The sequence below is a fragment of the Muscardinus avellanarius genome, assembly GCF_963383645.1.
Source record: "Muscardinus avellanarius genome assembly, chromosome: 8".
In the NCBI taxonomy this organism is placed as follows: domain Eukaryota; kingdom Metazoa; phylum Chordata; class Mammalia; order Rodentia; family Gliridae; genus Muscardinus; species Muscardinus avellanarius.
In genome coordinates, this window is record NC_137794.1 from 91,442,614 (window position 1) to 91,460,633 (window position 18,020).

The 18,020-nt window shown below is 43.0% G+C and overlaps 1 protein-coding gene across 1 annotated transcript in view; it reads right to left on the reverse strand.

Annotated features, from left to right (window-relative positions):
• Positions 1-18,020, reverse strand: part of NHSL1 (NHS like 1) — a gene marked incomplete at both ends in the record, with an annotated part of 271,764 nt that overhangs the window by 62,418 nt on the left and 191,326 nt on the right. The window contains one exon of the mRNA XM_080700138.1: positions 12,025-12,177. Within this exon, the coding sequence (XP_080556264.1) occupies positions 12,025-12,177 (153 nt within the window). The remainder of the gene's footprint in view (positions 1-12,024; positions 12,178-18,020) is intronic.

Here is an 18,020-nt window from a genome sequence, read left to right on the forward strand (position 1 = left end):
GACTTGCCATTGCAGAAATCCAGTTTTTAACATTTCTTCTCTTCACCTATCCAAATTAATTTCAGAAGACTCGAAGAACAAAATCTGATTTAAATGAAGGTAAAAGCTTTCCGGGGCCCAGGATCGCTGTGAGTGCGCTAGGAGTCTGCAGCCAAGCTGGTGCAAGTTGGGATTACAAAGTCTTGTTGCTGGCCGTGGGAGCATCACCAAGGTCGCTCAGTATCGAGTGGCTGCAGATGCTAGCCAGCACCAGAGACTTCGGTTGTGTGGGGACCGATAGCAGCCCTTATCCACAGTGCCTTCAATGTGGCATTTTTGTGCCGCACAGACTGAGCAGTAGAGGCCACTCAAGTTACTTTATCAGGAGTTAAAATAGAATTGCTGAGACAGCAGACTGGCGATAGACCCAAAAAACAAAACAAAAAGCCTTTGTTTGGACAGGCCATGGTGCTTTGTTAGGCCTGGATCATTTGAGTGACTGTCTTTGCTATTCTATCTTTTGTGTGTTCGTTACAAAGGAAAAAGAGAAAAGCAAAAAGTCTCTTTACCTATCTGAAAAAGCAATGACTGCTTCCTTCACTTCTGCATCTGACTTTCCTCTCAGGGGTTAACTGCCCCAGGGAAAGAAATTCTTTCAGGGTTACCATACTTGGAGAAGTTTTGGTAAGTCATTGAATCCAACAGAGGCTAAATGGCCCCTTTTGTTTGTAATTTCCATTCTGTTAATCTCATATTTTTGTCTCTTCTTCTCTTTTCTCAACACAGGATTTAAGCCCTTGTTTCACCAGTTTGGGCAACTTTCCCTAAGGACAAAAATTCTAAGTCTAATGAATACCAAACATAAAAAATAAGCCTCCAATTGCATTATCGTTTGCTTTTGACAATCAACCTCATTAAATTCGCAAACACTGCTCCAGAGAGCATCAAATGAAGTCATGCTTTTGAACAAAGAACTAACAATAGAGTAGAGGCCACATTTCTACCAAGCCTCCAACCTCATCTAGTGAATGACCGCAATGTGATTTGGCTCCATCTTGAAACATGTTTCTCCAATGCCCTAACGAGATCCTGACCCCGGATCCTCCGTCTCGCCTCCAAGTTCACTGCCTTCCAATGGCCACCTGAAGGCAAGTTCAGTAGCCACATTTTCCAACTCTTCCTCTCCATGAGCTCTGGGATGACAGGTCTTGTCCTACATGACTTTCTTCTTTCCCAGCTGCTCCACGACCTACTCTCCTTCTCAGCTCCAGGAGGACTTCCAGGCCCAGTCCTCACTCCCTGTCGGTTCTGCCGTCTCCTTCCTCCCTGTTACCCCCACACTCCTGTGAGCTGTTCTTAGCTTTGACCTGGATCTCTGTCTTCAGCGCTAGGTCACTGTTCCACAAATGCAGTAGTATTTAAAGTCCCACTTGCTGGACTGTGTGCTGGGGATGCACAGGTGAAAACCCAGGGTTCTGCTCCCCAGCTCTGACTATCAGGCAGGGAGATAAGAGCATGGGAGTGGAACTACACAGTGGTTCAAAGATGCTCGGTGCAGGGGTCTAAGGTTCTGCAGGGATGTGTGGAAATGAAGAAGGGCTTCCTGGAACTGCCCTGGGGCGTTCAGGAGAGATCTGCAGGGGAGGTAGAAGCCAGCCAGGTATGATAGCTTGTGGTCCAGATGGAAAAAAGTAAAGGATGAAACAAGCCAGCATCACAGTTGAAGAACTGTATCTGTCCTGAAGGAAGGTACAACGTCAAAAACGTGAGTAGAGGGTTAGAGATGCATAGGAGAGCTGGCAAAGTAGCACAAACTTGTCATCCCAGATCTTGGGAGGCTAAAACAGGAGGCTCACAGGTTTGAGGCCACTGCATGGTAACTTAGTAAGACCCTGTTTGAAAATAAAAGGGGTTGGGGGTATAGCTCAGAGGTAGAACAGCCCTGGCTTCATTTCCCAATGCCACCCCCCCCAATAAAAAAGAGAGGTGCATGGGAGAGAAGGGGTGATTTGGCAGGTGAGGCTGGACAAAGCAGAGGTCAACTCATGAATATTCTCAGATGTTCAAGAGCTTAAGTTTTATCCTGTTGGTGGTCAGGAGCTGGAAAAAATTGTTACACTAAGAAGAGACATGATTAAGTTTATTTTTAAGAGACAACGCTTAGGTATAGGGCGAGGCTCAATAATACCATCACCATCAACCTTGTACCTAAGCTCTTCATGGAAACTTCTTATCTCTCTGGCTGGCTTTATACTGCTGAAGTAAAGCCCCGAAGTCATTCATCTTGGATTCTATTGCAATATCCAGCCCAATGACTCACTTGCATTACGTGCTTAGAAAATATTTATGTCAACACAAACTTGATTCTAGACAACCCAGTTGGTCAGGGCTTAAGCTCAGCAGTTGGTTATATCTTTATGGCAATAAACACATATGCACCATCCTGTTAAGAACAGAGACTAATCAGAGTTTTAGAGCTTACAAAGGAACAGAGATCATAAATTGTTTTCCAGAGAAGGCAGCCAGGTGTGGAGATCTTGACTCTCAAGATCTCACAGCTGCCTATGACAACACTGGGTTCAGGACTCTGTCTCCCACCTCAGGCCCTGGAATCATTAATGACGACAGAGCCAAATGTCCACGCTGCTACCATTTGGGAAAATGAGACATTTCTATTTTCTGCCCTCTATTTGGTGACCTTTTAGAATAATATTCACTTTCCTTACCTCCCCAGTTTTGTGCCTATTTTTGTTTAAAATACAAAATGATTTAAAACTGTAAGCAAATTATGTAAGTAATTTAATGTGTCTTTCTTAGACACATTAAAGGAAAATTAAACAATTTTCCTTTAGCTAGTAATATCCCACCTTCTCCTTTTATATATCAATTCTACTGAGATATCCTTCAAGAAGCAATAAAGTAGGCAAAATATAAACTCAGCTGTAAGTGCTAAATCATTAGTATATTATTTTGAAACTGTTATCTTCTTTTCCCTTGTAACCTCTACCTCTTTTCTTTTTTGTAAAGTCCATTGAGCTACTAATAGCCTGTTTTAACCTTAAAAATAAGCACCAGATGCCATTAAGATGAAACAATGATGCGGAACATCACATAACGTTTTCCTTATTTCTCTTGGACTAATTTGGATGTTAATGAGATCAGGGATGAGTGAAGAGAAGACTTCAGGAGCAACTCGGAAGCTTCCAAGCTTATTCAACAGTGAGCTCATCTGAATTTCCTAAATTAACTGGCTAAAGACACCAAATCTACCTTGGGCCATTCAGTTCCCAGGGTGATCCCTGCCCTGGTTCAGGAAGTTGAGCACAGCTGAAGAGGCACCCAAGGGACAAGACTTCTCAGTGACCCTGGGTCTGCGATCTCTACAGGCCAGCGGGGTGCACACAGGTACCCCCGACCTCCTGAGTCACGCCTCGCCTGCCCTCAGAGTGCAGAGGAGGACTGGGCCTGGTGACACACATCTGTCATCCCAGTACAAGGAAGGCTGAGACGGGAGGATGGCAGGTTTGAGACTGGCCTCAGCAACTTAGCGAGAGATCCTGTTTCAAAACAGAAAATGAAAAAGGCTGGGGGTGAGGCTTGAAGGTAGAATGCCTCTGGGTTCAGTCTCCAGTACCAGAAATAAACAAACACAAATGCAGAGTGGGCCTGGCGGGGCAGGTTGGGGGTCGGTATCTTGCTCATGTATTTGAAATGAAGCTGAGTGTAATGTATCTGTGGCTGTGGCTGTTTCCTGACAATGTTCCTTGCTTAATCCCTCCCTTCATCTGCATGGGAAACCACCGATTAAAGTATGACTGACATTCGGGAGAGAGGGCCGAGACCTGCACAATAGCATCTGCATCCCATGGCACTTAAATTAAAATGCACCTCTTTCCAGAGGAAGGGGCAGGTGCTTTGAGATATTTTAAATATATAAAAGTTTATTCCCATGCACGAAAACAGGTATTATGATATTTTTTTTTCTTTTTCTTTTTTGTGGTACTTAGGATTAAACCCAGGGCATTCTACCTCTGAGCTACATACCCAGCCTTTTTTATTATTTTGCCGAGAGTCTCACAAGCCCCAAACCTTCAATCCTCCTGTTTCAGCCTCCCAGGCACTGGGATTACAGGTGTGCGCCATCATACCCAGCTGTATTATAATCTTCATAACATGAAAAGTAAGTTTAAGTTGTTAAAGAAACGAACAAAATTAAACCAAAAATTATACATCTATGACATAATCGAGTCAGGACTGGAATCTAGACAGGAACCAAGCACTTTTCATTAAATTTTAACTTTTCCAATTAGAAAGCAAGAAGAGAAAGCTTCTAGTCCTTGGGTCACGTTCTACTTTTTATTTATTTTTTTGCAGGTCCGGTGGGGATGGAACCCAAAGGCATCTGACATCCAAGCTACACCCCCTGCCCTGTTTTTTTATTCTATATTTTGAGACAGGGTCTCACTAAGTTGCGGAGGGCCTCACTAAGTAGCTGAGGCTGTCCGCAAACCGCGATCCTCCGGTCTCAGCCTCCCGAATGCCATGTTCTACTTTTTGATGTAGGTAACAGTTACCTACATGTTGAAGCATTTGTTAAGCCGTGAACCTTTTGTGTACTCATCTATGTTATATATCATATTTCTTAAAAAGCAACAGAACAGAAAAAATGAAGAATTCACTGGCTTAGCACAGGTCGGCTGATGCTCATTGAGAGCATCTGAGGTGTTGGGCAGATGCATTCATTCCCCCGGGAGAGAGCGCTCTTGATTAGTGTTCCTGAAGGACAATCTATAGCCACAGACACAAAGGCCATCTATGATCTCTAAGGGGATCTCAGTGACCAAGGCAGAAAATATGGTAGCGGGGGCTCCTCATCAAAACCAGAAAGCTCACAAGCTCCCCCAAGGCCAACTGATCTTTCTGGGTCAAAAGAACTAAGTGGAAGATGTCATGATGATGGAAGGTAGGTGCAGCTACCCTCCTAAAGCCTGGTGTCTGCCAGAGGCACTTGGCTGAACTGACTTAGAAACAGCCTACGATTTTAAGAAATGTCTCCCATTCTTTAATGTTGAACAGGTTGGCTGGCGTGTGTACACAATTGTTTTTAATCAATTAGTATAAGTAGTCATTTTTCACATTGTAAGCCCTCAACTCCTATCCTTCCAGAAATAATAAACACAGCCCCTGACTCTGTGTGAACGTGGGCCAAATTGAGCACCCCTCCCACACTTGCACTTCTAATTCTAGAGCCACGGAGCAAGCTGACCTGCTAAAACGTGTTTCATCAGGGAAGAGCTGTGACTAGGAACATTTCTGGTGCCAACAGCAGATGCTCTGTGAACGGATTCAGGCAGGAGTGTACACAGAGACAGCGACTAAACTGTTAAGCAGACTGTGAGAAATTATGTTTCTCTCTCAAGTTGGGCTTTTTGGGAATGAAGACTTAAAAATAATATGTCTTTACTGCAGCCTATAGTATGCTTATAATTATCTATAAGCTGTAAAGAAACAATCTCTGAATCTTTCTCTGAGCCTTCCCCTAGCTCTCAACTTCCCTTTTCTACTTAATTGGGGTTCTTTCATAAAGCTAAAAGCTATGCAGATAAACATCTAGATAGGAAAGGGTTCTTTATCATCCCAGCTATCTCCAATGAAGTTCAGGAAAGGTTCAGACAATTAATGAGATGAAAAGTAGAATTCTTCTGGGAATTCAGTGAGATGCTGAGTGAATTTTTCAGGGATAATGGGATCCATCTTCAAAACTTCACTGTTGATTGGGAGCCAGAATCCTTATTGAAACAAACAGTAAAATACTATTTTTAAATCAGCACTCCTCCCCACACTCAGGCTTATAATTCTTTATTAGAAGTAAGTCAAAGCCGGGCGTGGTGGCGCACGCTTGTAATCCTAGCGCTTGAGAGGCTGAGACAGGAGGACTGCACAGGTTCGACGCTAGCCTCAGCTACACAGTGAGGCTCTCGGCAACTAAGTGAGACGCTGTTTCCAAATCAAGTATAAAATAGGTCTGGGAGTATTGCACAGAGGTAGAAGGCCCCTGGGTTCCACCCTCAGTACCACAAAAAAAAAAAAAAAAAAAAAAACAAAAAAGAAAAACCAGCCAAGCATGGTGGCACACGTCAGTAATTTCCATTACGAGGGAGGCTGAGATAGTGACAGGTTCGAGGCCAGTCGCAGCAACTCAGTGACACCCTCAGAAACTTAGTGGGACCCTGTTCCAAAGTAAAAAGTAACATAGTGTAGAGGTGTGGCCTGGAGGTAAACTGCCCGTGGGTTCAATCCCCAGTATCAAAAATAAATCTCTAGTAACAAGCCAACAAAGCAAAGACATTTGATCTAAGAGCGTGGCTACTAAATTCTCCCACGTTCTCCAGAGACCGTCCAACAACAAATACAAAGGATCTCTGCTATATCTGGAGTGGAGAGGAGTGAAACTGCACGTGGGGATCACCTGCTCCAGGCACGCCACACACCGCACTACACATCTGGACAGACCGTGACCCTGCAGTGTAGGAGTGGGCAAGCAAGGCGGGGACAGGGTCTCCCAGAGCTCATCTTAGCCACTTCTTCCTGTGCGACACCATACCCCACTCACACCCCCATTACGTGACTGCTAGCAACCCTTTACAACCCACAAACTTTCTTTACTCAGGTCATTTAAAAACGTAAAAGCCGGGCGTGGTGACACATGCTTGTAATCCCAGCATTTAGGAGGCTGAGACAGGAGGATCACAGCTCACACACAGCCTCAGCTACTTAGTGAGGCCCTTTGCAACTTAGAGAGACTCTGTTTCAAAATAAAGAGTAAAAAACAGGGCTGGGGGTATAGCTTGGAGGAAGAATGCCCCTGGGTTCCATCCCCAGTATCGCAAAAATAAGGAAAGGAAAGGAAAGGAAAGGAAGGAAGGGACTGGTGTACGTGGGAGGTAGAATGCCCTTGGGTTCCATCCCTGGTACCTCAATAAAAATAAAAATTAAAAAACCTCCTGATATGGTATAGAAGTGATATGCAATTTTTGAGTAAGTTACATCTATTATTTGCCTATAGGCCAAATTGAGCTTAGCTTTTTCATAAAGCATCTTCCAGCCTTTGCCCTCCTTCACCACTCAACTGACTGACCACTAAGCATCGCCACGTTATTTTGAGAAGCACATGCTTGCAACCCTTAGTTATTAATTTGTTAGTGCTCACTCCGTCACTTCTCTTTGCAGCCTGTGGTCGTTAAAAGTAGAACCACACTTCTCATAAAAACTGACAGGAGCCAGGCATGGTGGTGCACACCTGTAATCCCAGTACTTTGGAGGCTGAGACAGGAGGACTGCAGGTTCAAGGCCAATTTAGAAAGACCTTGTCTCAAAGTGAAAAATAAAACAGAGGTGGAGGTGTATCTCAGTGGTAGAAGGTCCCTGGGAACAAACCCCAGTAAACACACACACACACACACACACACACACACACACACACACTTCATACTACAAGTACTCACCCATCTGGTTAACATTAAAAAATGCTCTCCCTCCCTTAAAATTATAGATAAGATCACAGGAAGAAAAGGAGGAGAAACAAAATAGATGACTCGCTAGGAATAATTATCTACCTTTCTATATCTGTAAGTAAAAAAAACACAGACTAATTTAGGCTGATAAGCTCTGTAGCATCAAGCCTGAACAGTGTACATATGCGGAGATATTCAGGGATTAGATTTTGTTTTTTTAATCTTCACAGGTAATGATCCTCTAGTGTTTATCTCAGGTTGCTAAGAAGATGCTGGGGATGTGGTATTTGAAGTTCTGTACATCTGATTAAAAGTAATTAGAAGTAAAGAATGAAGCTAGGAATGGTGGTGCCTGTCTACAAACCCTATACTTGAGAGGCCGAGACAGGAGGATTGCAGGTTCAAGGCCAGCCTCAGCAACTTAGCAAGACCTTGTTTCAAAACAAAAAATAAAAAGGGCTGGAGGTGTAGCTCAGGAATGGAATGCCCCTGGGTTCAATCCCCAACACCAAGAAAGAAAGAAAGAAAGAAAGAAAGAAAGAAAGAAAGAAAGAAAGAAAGAAAGAAAGAAGCAAGCAAGCAGGCTGGGGGGGGGGGGCAGATCAGGGGTAGAATGTCCCTGGGTTCAATCCTTCATATAATAAACAAATGAAGAACAAGGAACTCACAAGCTCTTCCTCATTTCTGTTGCCCCAACCACTGAGTCAAGTTATTATTGATCTAAAACCTCTGCAGGAGTTTTTAAAATCAGACTTTAAAAGTGGAGCTCCAACAATTTTCTGAAATTATTAATTTTATAAATAGAACGTCTCCTTGATGAACCCTCTTACTGCCTTCAAGCAATTACAAAAGAATTTATTGTCTCCAAATAAAATTCAAGTGGAGGCAAAACCAGAGATGATGATTTTTCGCATGGAGGTACTGAACAGTCAAAAAAAAAAAAAAATAGTAGAGTCGCCATAGAGACTGTTCAGTCTTGTATAGGAGGAAAGAAAAATCCTGATCTGGACTTGAACTGGAAAATACGAGAACAAGGCGGTGAAGCACAGTTTCCTGGAGACTGATCAAAAAGCTTGGTTTTGAATATTCCAACACACACACACCTTCGTGGACGTGTTTTGTACCAGCAGCCCGTGCAGTGCTCGGCTGCTCGGAGCTGGGAGGGAAGGACGCGCTGCCTCGGGGATTTGTCCCGGGCACCCTGCCATTCGACTCTCTTAGTAATTATTTGGTGGAGGAAGGTGAGCTCTGAGTACAGAAGTTCTTTACTAAAATCTCCTAAAGATAAGTGGTTGGGAACTGAAGGGATCCAGGAGGAATGTGGTTAGATTTAGGTATATTCTATACCTATATAGAATCATATAAGCAGCTCAGAGTGCAAATCTGAGGTCACACATCTGGGCTAAACTAATGCGGTTCTCATTTCATCTTGTACATTAAAAATATAGATGGCTCAGGGTAAATGAAAATAGGAAGCCAGTAATGCCCTCACTTGGGGACTTTTCAATGCTAAAACTGTTAAGACCCAAGATGCTATTGTAGGACACAGTAGATCAACTAAGCCTTATAAAATATGAATGGAAGAAAAAAAAAAACAGGGAGATGGTTTAAAATGTTTATAGAGTTCTTTTCAGAATACCAAATTTATGGTGTCTCTCCTCCCACACATCTCCCACCGCCCCATAGGAATTGAACCCAGGGGCATACTGCATCCAAACCACACCACTAGCCAGCCCATTTTTATTATTTATTTATTTATTTATTTATTTATTTATTTATTTATTTATTTTGCGGTACCGGGGATGGAATCCAGTGGCATTATACCTCCGAGCTACACCCTGGTCCTATTTTTTGGTCTTTTTATTTTTTAATTAATTATTTATTTATTTATCTTTGTGTGTGTGGTACTGGGGGTGGAACCCAGGGGCTTTTCTACCTCCAGGCTATACTCCCAGACCTATTTTATATTTTATTTGAAAACAGGGTCTCACTAAGTTACCGAGAGCCTCACTAAGTAGCTGAGGCTGTCCACAAACCTCGATCCTCCTGTCTCAGCCTCCCCGGCCTTATTTTTTATTTTAAAAAGAAATTTTAAAAAGCCAGGCGTGGTGGCGCACACTTGTAATCCCCGTACTTGGGAGGCAGAGACAGGAGGATCGCGCAGGCTCAAAGCCTAGCTGCACTGGTTTAAGAGACTCTGTTTCCAAATAAAAAAGTATAAAATAGGTCTGGGAGTGTAGCCTGGAGGTAGAAGGGTTTCTGGGAACCCCAGTACCACCAAAAAAAGGAAAGAAAAAAAAGAAAAGAAAAGAAATAGAAATAGATTTCGGAGACTCTTGCTAAGTTGCTGAGGCTTGGCTTGCACCTGCGATCCTCTTGTCTCAGTCTCCAGAGTACTGGGATTACAAGCTTGCGCCATCACAGCCGGCTCTGTGGTGAGTCTATTGATAGCTATTCCATTTTTCTCCAAGCAGAAGTGATCTGTTTTCTTTTAACACAGCAGTTTTTGGCACATCCTGCGTCTATTTCACATTTTGATTTGCACTAAAGATATATAGTATATAGTCCTTGGGAGCTGGGATCCTGGCTTTACATCCTGCAAATTTGCCAGAATACTCCCATCAAACATTTCTTAAAGGTGATTTAGTGTAGCAGTTAAGAATATGAGCTCCATAGCCTCAGACGATCTGACTTTCAATCCTTTTTTATTGCCATTGCTAACTAGCTTTGAGATTTGGAGCAGTTTTCTAGTCTTTGTATCTCTATTTCTTCATTTGGGCCTGATAAAGTAAGTAGTAGGATTACTGTTAGGATTAAATGAGATAATACATATAAGGGGCTTAGAAGAGTACCTGGCATTATAATTGTTTAATAAATGTTGGTAGCCAGGCGTGGTGGCGCACGCTTGCAATCCTAGCATTTGGGAGGCTGAGACAGGAGGATCGCGGTTCATGGCCAGCCTCAGCTACTTAGTGAGGCCTTTTGCAACTCAGTGAGACCCTATTTCAAAATTAAAAAATTAAAAAATTGGTCTGGGGGGTGTGTCTCGAAGGCAGAATGCCCCTGGGTTCTATCCCCCAGTGCCACACAAAAAATAAAAAATAAAATAAGTAAATGTTAGTAGTCACAGTAGTAGTACGTCAAAGAATAAATCACTTAACAGGAGAAATACAGGAGTAAAAATTCTCACAAAAATTAGAGGGTTCCTCAAGCTACATGTTCCATGAATGAATGAATGAATGAATGAATGATATAATTTCTCCCAGATGTCTTTCACAATTGCATCAAGCACAAGATGCCCAGTTTAATCTAATTTTAGATAAACAAACACTTCATTTTTATACACATATCCCGAATATCACATGGTAGGAGAAATCTGGTAGGGGCAGCACCCAAGGTAGGATATGAACTTGGTTTTATGGAAAAGTCCGTGCATTTTATAAGTGGCTCCTTCCTTTATGGAGAACTGCCTCCCTTCCTTAACATCTTCAGGATGCCCTCTTTGCCCATTTACTCTTCTTAACATAAGCAATAAGCTGAAGAAAAAGCGAAAGTCTTGTACTGAATAGGAAGGGCCTCGCAGGTATTTTCCACTGGCCACGTGTGTCTCGTCCCTCTGCAGATAACTTCGGCTCAGAGAGGCACAGCTGGTGCCACCAAGTTCTGATAAATCAATCACTTAGTGTTGTTGCAAAGTCTAAATAAAGGTCTCCTTTCCAGCTACCTTACAGAAAGACCATTAAAAAGCATCAATTTTGCCGGGCATGGTGGCGCACGCTTGTAATCCCCGCGCTTGGGAGGCGGCGACAGGAGGATCGCGCTGGTTCGGAGCCAGCCTCGCTGGCTTAAGAGACTCTGCTTCCACATAAAAGTTAAAAAATAGGTCTGGGAGTGTAGCCCGTAGGGAGTGTATACCGGAGGTAGAAGGGCTTCCAGGAACCCCAGTACCACCAAAAAAAAAAAAAAAACAAAACAAAACAAAAAACATCAACTTTAACAAATTTGCTAACATTTATTAGTGGTTATGTATGTATGTATGTATGTATGTATGTATGTATGTATTGTGGTACTGGAGATTGACCCAGGGTCTTTCTACCTCTGAGCTACACTCCCCAGCCCTTTTTATTTATTGATTGTGAAATAGGGTCTCACTCACTTGCTGACAACCTTGCTATGTTGCTGAGGCCATCCTTGAAGCTGTGATCCCAGCCTCCCCCCAAGCACTGAGATTACAGGAATGCCACCGTGCCTGGTTTCTTAGTGGTTTTTTAAAGGCAGTGGCAAAATTTTCAGTGTTATTGGACTAGATTAGACAGGTGGTTTTAACAGGCTAAAGAGTTTCTGAGTTCTTTGAGGACAACTTGTATATCTGTAAACAGGCAGGTTCCTCCTAGGACCAGAACATTCTTGGCATGTATTAGGTGGTATTTATGAAGTCAAGGAATATTATAATTCAACATAAACAGATCTTTTACAGATAGCGATCAAACCCATACTGTCAATTCTAACAGTAATTCGAGAACAAACTTACCCCTCAATACTGATTTGAGGTTGAGCTTGGCTTGGCGGTGCAGGTCCTCGACGCAAGGCGGTCTCGTGGTGGGCAGGAACACATTCTCCTGCTGGTGCCATGGAGCGGTGTAGTGGACTGTCCATCGGCTCTCTTCGTCTAGGTTGGAAACCGCTATTTAGAAAGAAAGAAAAACCCAGGTGTCAAAGGAAGCGTCACTCACTCCAAATTGATTATGTCAAGAGGGAGCCTTATGGCTCACACATCTGTGACTCAGGACCAGTGAGGAAATGCAAATCTGTGAGACCTCATCTTAGCCTCCAGGGGTCCTGCCCACTCTGTTCTACAAAACACACTGTCCATCCTCTACAGAGTTTCCAGAGACTTGTCTGCTCGGATGACTACTCCCGGGCATTGCAGAACCTCCTTTTGCTGCCCCGTTAGAAAAGACTGTCAGAGATTGCCAGTTCCTGCTATCTCCGCCACAACAAACACCATTTATCCAATGACTTATTCCATTGCTCATTAAAATATTATATTGTTCTCATAAACAATTTCCTATCAGGAGGTTGAAAACAAATCTTTTTTATCTATATTATCTTAAAACATAACTACTATAAGCCCAATTTTTTTGTTTCGTTTTGTTTTACAGTACTGGAGATTGAACCTAGGAGCATTCTACCTCTGAGCTATACCCCTAGCCCTATTTTTTATCCTTTATTTTGAAACAGGGTCTCACTGAGTTGTGGAGGGTCTCGTAAAGTAGCCAAGGCTGGCCGCAAATCTGCAATCCTCCGGTCTAAGCCTCCCTAGTACTGGGATTACAAGCATGTGCCACCACACCCAGCTAAAACTCAATTTTTCAAAAAGATTAGCATAAACCAGCACAGTGGTTCATGTCTATAATCTCAGTACTTGGGAGGATGAGCCAGGAGGATTGTAGGTTCATGTCCAGCATCAGCAACATAGGGGGACCCCCTGCAGTTTAGTGAGATACTATTACAAAATAAAAAATAAGATAGGGCTGGGGACCAGCTTAGAAATGCCCCAGGATTCAATCCTCAACCCCCCTCCCACATACACACATACAAATTCACAAAAACATTAAATTTACCGCATTTAAATGGCATATCTACTAGATATGGAGATCCATTTGTGCTATAAGTTTTTCTCCCGTTACTTACTTTCATGAAAATTATTTTTAAATTACAGCTATTGACTTCTTCCAACATAAGTCCATTCAACTGAATTTTCCCAACATAAAAAGAGTTCAAAACATTGGAGGGGGGAATAATAGGCAATCCCGAGACTAAGATAAATCCCTAAATTAATTTTCCTTTAATCGCCTAGGGCTTGGAACCTCTTCATTTCACTTTTAACAACACAACCTAAGCTGGAGTACAAGTACAGCCCACAGCACCACACAAACCTATCGGCAGCCTTGCAACACTCTCTCGTCCCCTGGCCCCTACCCCAGACTCGGGAGAGACTAGAAAAACAGAACGCGCCTGTGCTGAGACAGGTCTAAGTCCTATGCATCCGGCAGATCCTGGGATTGTGAGTCAGCAGGGAGTCCTCCCGGACTCTGACCTATGCGCCATGGCTCCACCCTGAACACCTTTGCTACAATACGCCATGCACCTACCTGGAAACTAGATGGCAAAACAGGTTCCCAAAGGACAGTGAATATGTGTGTGTGAACTACTGAATCAATGTGAGCCTGCTTTAAATGGACCAAACAGACCCCACAGCACAGTTGCTTGTTAAGAATCCTTATAAAGATCAAATGAGTGCTGGGTGTTATGGCGCACACTTGTAATCCCCACGCTTGGGAGGCAGAGAAAGGAGGATCGCACTGGTTCAGAGCCAGCCTTGCTGGCTTAAGAGACCCTGTTTCCAAATAAAAAAATATATAAAATAGGTCTGGGAGTGTAGCCCGGAGGTAGAAGGGCTTCCAGGAACCCCAGTACTACAGAGAGAGAGAGAGAGAGAGAGAGAGAGAGAGAGAGAGAGAGAGAGAGAGAGATCAAATGAACCAGCACGTGTAAAAATGAAACAACTTGTGTAAAGCGCGGCTATGGTAGGGACAGTGGACCCTACTCTGAAGGAGCCCTGACTTCCAGGCCCTGGTGAGGAAGGAGCTGAGCCTCGCTCAGTCCCCTGCAACCTGTTTACGTCTCACTCCATCAATGATCTTCCTATAGCGGCTACATCATTTTATTTTATATACTTCATTTATTTATTGGTACTGGGGATTGAGTCCAGAGGCATTCTACCATTGAACTACATCCCAAGCCCCCCCCCCCCTTTTTAAGTTACTGGAGATGGAACCTCTGAGCTACACCCCCAGCCTGATTTTTTTTTATTATTTTGAAACAGTTTCACTGAGTTGCAAAGGGTCTAAGTAGCTGAGGCTTTCCACCAACCGGGATCCTCCTATCTCAGCCTCCCAAACTGGGATTACAAGAGTGCACCACCACGCCCCCCCTTACTCCCAGCCTCTTTCTTTATTTTTTTTAAACAGGGTTTTGCTAAATTGCTAGGGTTGACTTTCAACCTGTGATCCTCCTGTCTTAGCCTCCCAAGTACTGGGATTACAGAGGTGTGCCACCTTGCCCTTCTCTAGTTACTATACTTTCAGTTCTATGAATCTGAAAAGAATAATTTTTTTCTTAAAGAACCCCACCTTCTCCTTAAATTATTAAATGGGAAATTAACACTGAGAACTAGACTTCAAGGTAAAAACAAACAAACAAAAATTCTGGGTTTTTTTGCTTATAATATTTGACAAAAATAGCACATGCATTAGACAGTTAAAATTTCATGTAATCTCGGGTTGGATAAATGTTTTACATGGCACATATAATCATTCTGGGGGAGGGCAGCACCAGTGATTGAATCCAAGTGCATTCTACCTCTGGGCTATACCCAGAGTCCTATTTTAATTTTTGCAACAGGGTCTTACTAAATTGCTGACGTCACTAAGTTGCTGAAGCTGGCTGTGAACCTGCGATCCTCCTGTCTCAGCTTCCCAAGTATCGAGATGTCTGCCACTAGTCCTGGATTTACCATCAATCTTAACACATAAAATCCACGATAACCTGTCTTCATTCTGATGTACATTTCAGAGAGTCAAACACTGTGCCAAATTAGCCATAGGTCCCCCAAACTGTATCCAAAGTTTCTTACAATCTGTTAAAGATTTAACTACCATACTTCATAGTTGGAAAATATGGAAATTTTGCCAACTACAAGTCATATCCAAGCAATGGTGTGTGAATCCGTGTGATCGAACCGTCAGCCCCAGTGCAAGCTACCAACTGGCTCCCATGAAAGACCCGTTGTCTCTTCCTCTTGCCAGGGCAGATTGCTATCAGTCCCTGCAAAGACAGGCTTCCAGCAAAGAGATGCAGAAAATGCGCCCAGAGCGCCATTCTTTGTTGCTTTCTCCAAAGCTTCTCTTACCAGAGCCCCGGCCCATGTACACTGATCCATTTTCCAAAACCTAAACTAAGCTAAACCGAAATAAACAATAACCAGGTAAAAATAAGCCATGCAATTAAGAACTGCCTTTTCAAGGAATGAAGAAGCTCCTGGTCTTATTAGAACTATATCAACAGTAAGCACACAGTGGAGCCACACCACAAAAGCCTTGTCCTTTGTAACATCACTGATCGGTCCAGAGAGCCTGGCCTCAGCTCGTCAATACACAAGACAGAGTGCGGGAGGGTCAGAGGATGGTTCCCTGTGTGACAGATCACACAGGGGCCCCAGCCCAGCTGCATACCCACCCAAACCATCAAAACCCGTGCACCGGACCTCACAGGAAACACACAAAGGGTTTTCTTTCTTTAAAGGATTTCTTTTGAGAAGTACAAAACTGAAGTCACTTAAAAATCCCAACCATAAAAAAATAAGACATGCTAAGATCACATAATACTGTCCTAAAACCACAAAGTCCGAGGTATTTGAACAGCCTGGTATAGAATGTAGTTTAAGTCATTCTATTCACACCATTTCACACTTCAAGAGGATGAAGGGGCACGCGCGCACACACACACGTAAGTGCTGAGGAGGAACTACTTACTTTTCTTCTTAAAAAGTTTAACGAAAGACTTAATCTTTGCATTAAGGAACACCACCATCTCCAGGGTGCCTACATAAGGTTTAGAAATTGAAGTCACATTAGCGGCTGGTCCAGCAGGCAGGTGGCAAGCTGTGCTCCTCCAGTCCCAGATTCTAACTCTCTTCCTCTGGTCTCATATTCTCAGACTTCTGCCAGGGCTGTGCTAAGTCTGGGGTTGGGTTTATTGTCAGGCAGTTACAAACCATTAATAGTCCTTGAACCTGAAAAACTCCCACTGAAACTTAATCTCTAAAGGCTGGGCGCGGCCAGTGACAACCGGCTGGGAAAGAGAAAGCCAATCGGATCTTATTTGCACAATGGCCACATCAGGCTTTCTGCCTCTGTGCTCATTCATTCAATTTCCTCTCCACACAGCAGAAGTCTCTCTGCTCTGGAGTACACACACACACACACACACACACACACACACACACACACACACACACACAAAATATAAAATAAAACAACACACACACAAAATAAAATAAAACATACAAAAAATTAAAAAAAATAAAACAACATACACACACACATAAAATATAAAATAAAACAACACACACAAAATAAAATAAAATAAAACATACAAAAAAATTTAAAAAAATAAAACAACATACACACACACACACACACACACACACACACACACACTGTGGATTTCCCTCTAGAGAAGATGAAGCAAACTGTAAACTGAGTTCCCCATTTTCACCAGACCTCTATGGACATCCAGATCTTTCCACAGGAGCCGGCAAGTTCTAGAGCAATTCCATGCTGACTCTTGGACTCTCCAGTCAATTCTGGGTGTATAGGATTTGCACTGACACGGGGAAGGACAGAGTCAAACTATTGTTTCCTGGCCACGCCCCCAGGCACTGCCTCCCAAACCAGAGGAGCAGTGAGGAGCAGTCAACTTTAGAATAGAATCATCCGAGCTCAAGGACGACTGGGTTGCATTTGCAGACAGGCTGCCCCTCTCACCCTCCTGGCGCAGCTGGGAATCAGTGCCCTGTGTTCCAAAGTGTATTTGCATGTGGCTGCCAGCACGTTTACAAAAGAGAGAAGAACACATTCCCTCACTCCAAATGAAGCATTCGTACCCTAACCCTTTCAATCTTTATTTTAAATGTAATTAGCACTAAGCACCCGGTCTTAATAATTCTACAATCGCTCCTCCCAGTAGCAGGCTCAAAAAAACAAAACAAAACAAAACATTGCTCTGATTCCCCTTCAACCTGAACACACTGTCCTGAGATCTAGTGCTCTGGCCTATTTGCTGTCAACCACAGAGAACCGAGGAAGTGCAGACACGGAAGGAAGAATCCGAAATGAGGTGTTGAGCAGGCACCGAAAACTATATTCCAGGAGGGAAAGGATGGGGACAGAAAAGGAGAACACGGATCTGGACGAGAAAGGGATTGCCTCATGTCTTGCCCCAGCAAAAAGGGTTCTGAAACAATTTAGACCACTTATTTTATAGCTTTGAGGCAGACTTGTAACCAAATGGAAAAATGTAATAATCCACTAATTCAAAACATACTAATTATAACAAAGGCTTTTAGTCAAAGAATAATATTTATGTATGGGGCTCTCGCCAGGGAAAGCTTTGGAATGATGCCTCTTCAAACCTTGTAGCCCCTTCACCTTACTTTTTGAACAAATGCAAAAACAAAACCAAGAAAACAAACCAACGAAAGGGAAATATACCATAAGCACATTACCGTATGCGTAATAGATTTCCAACTCTTGTTCTTCATTCTTTACATAGCTTTACTTAAAAGTAATTAAATGGCCAGGTGGTAACTGAGGAATAATTAATACTATAAGTCAGATACATAGTTGTCTTAAGTTAATGAGCAAAATTCTCTAGAAAACAGGAGTCACTCACTCTGCTCAT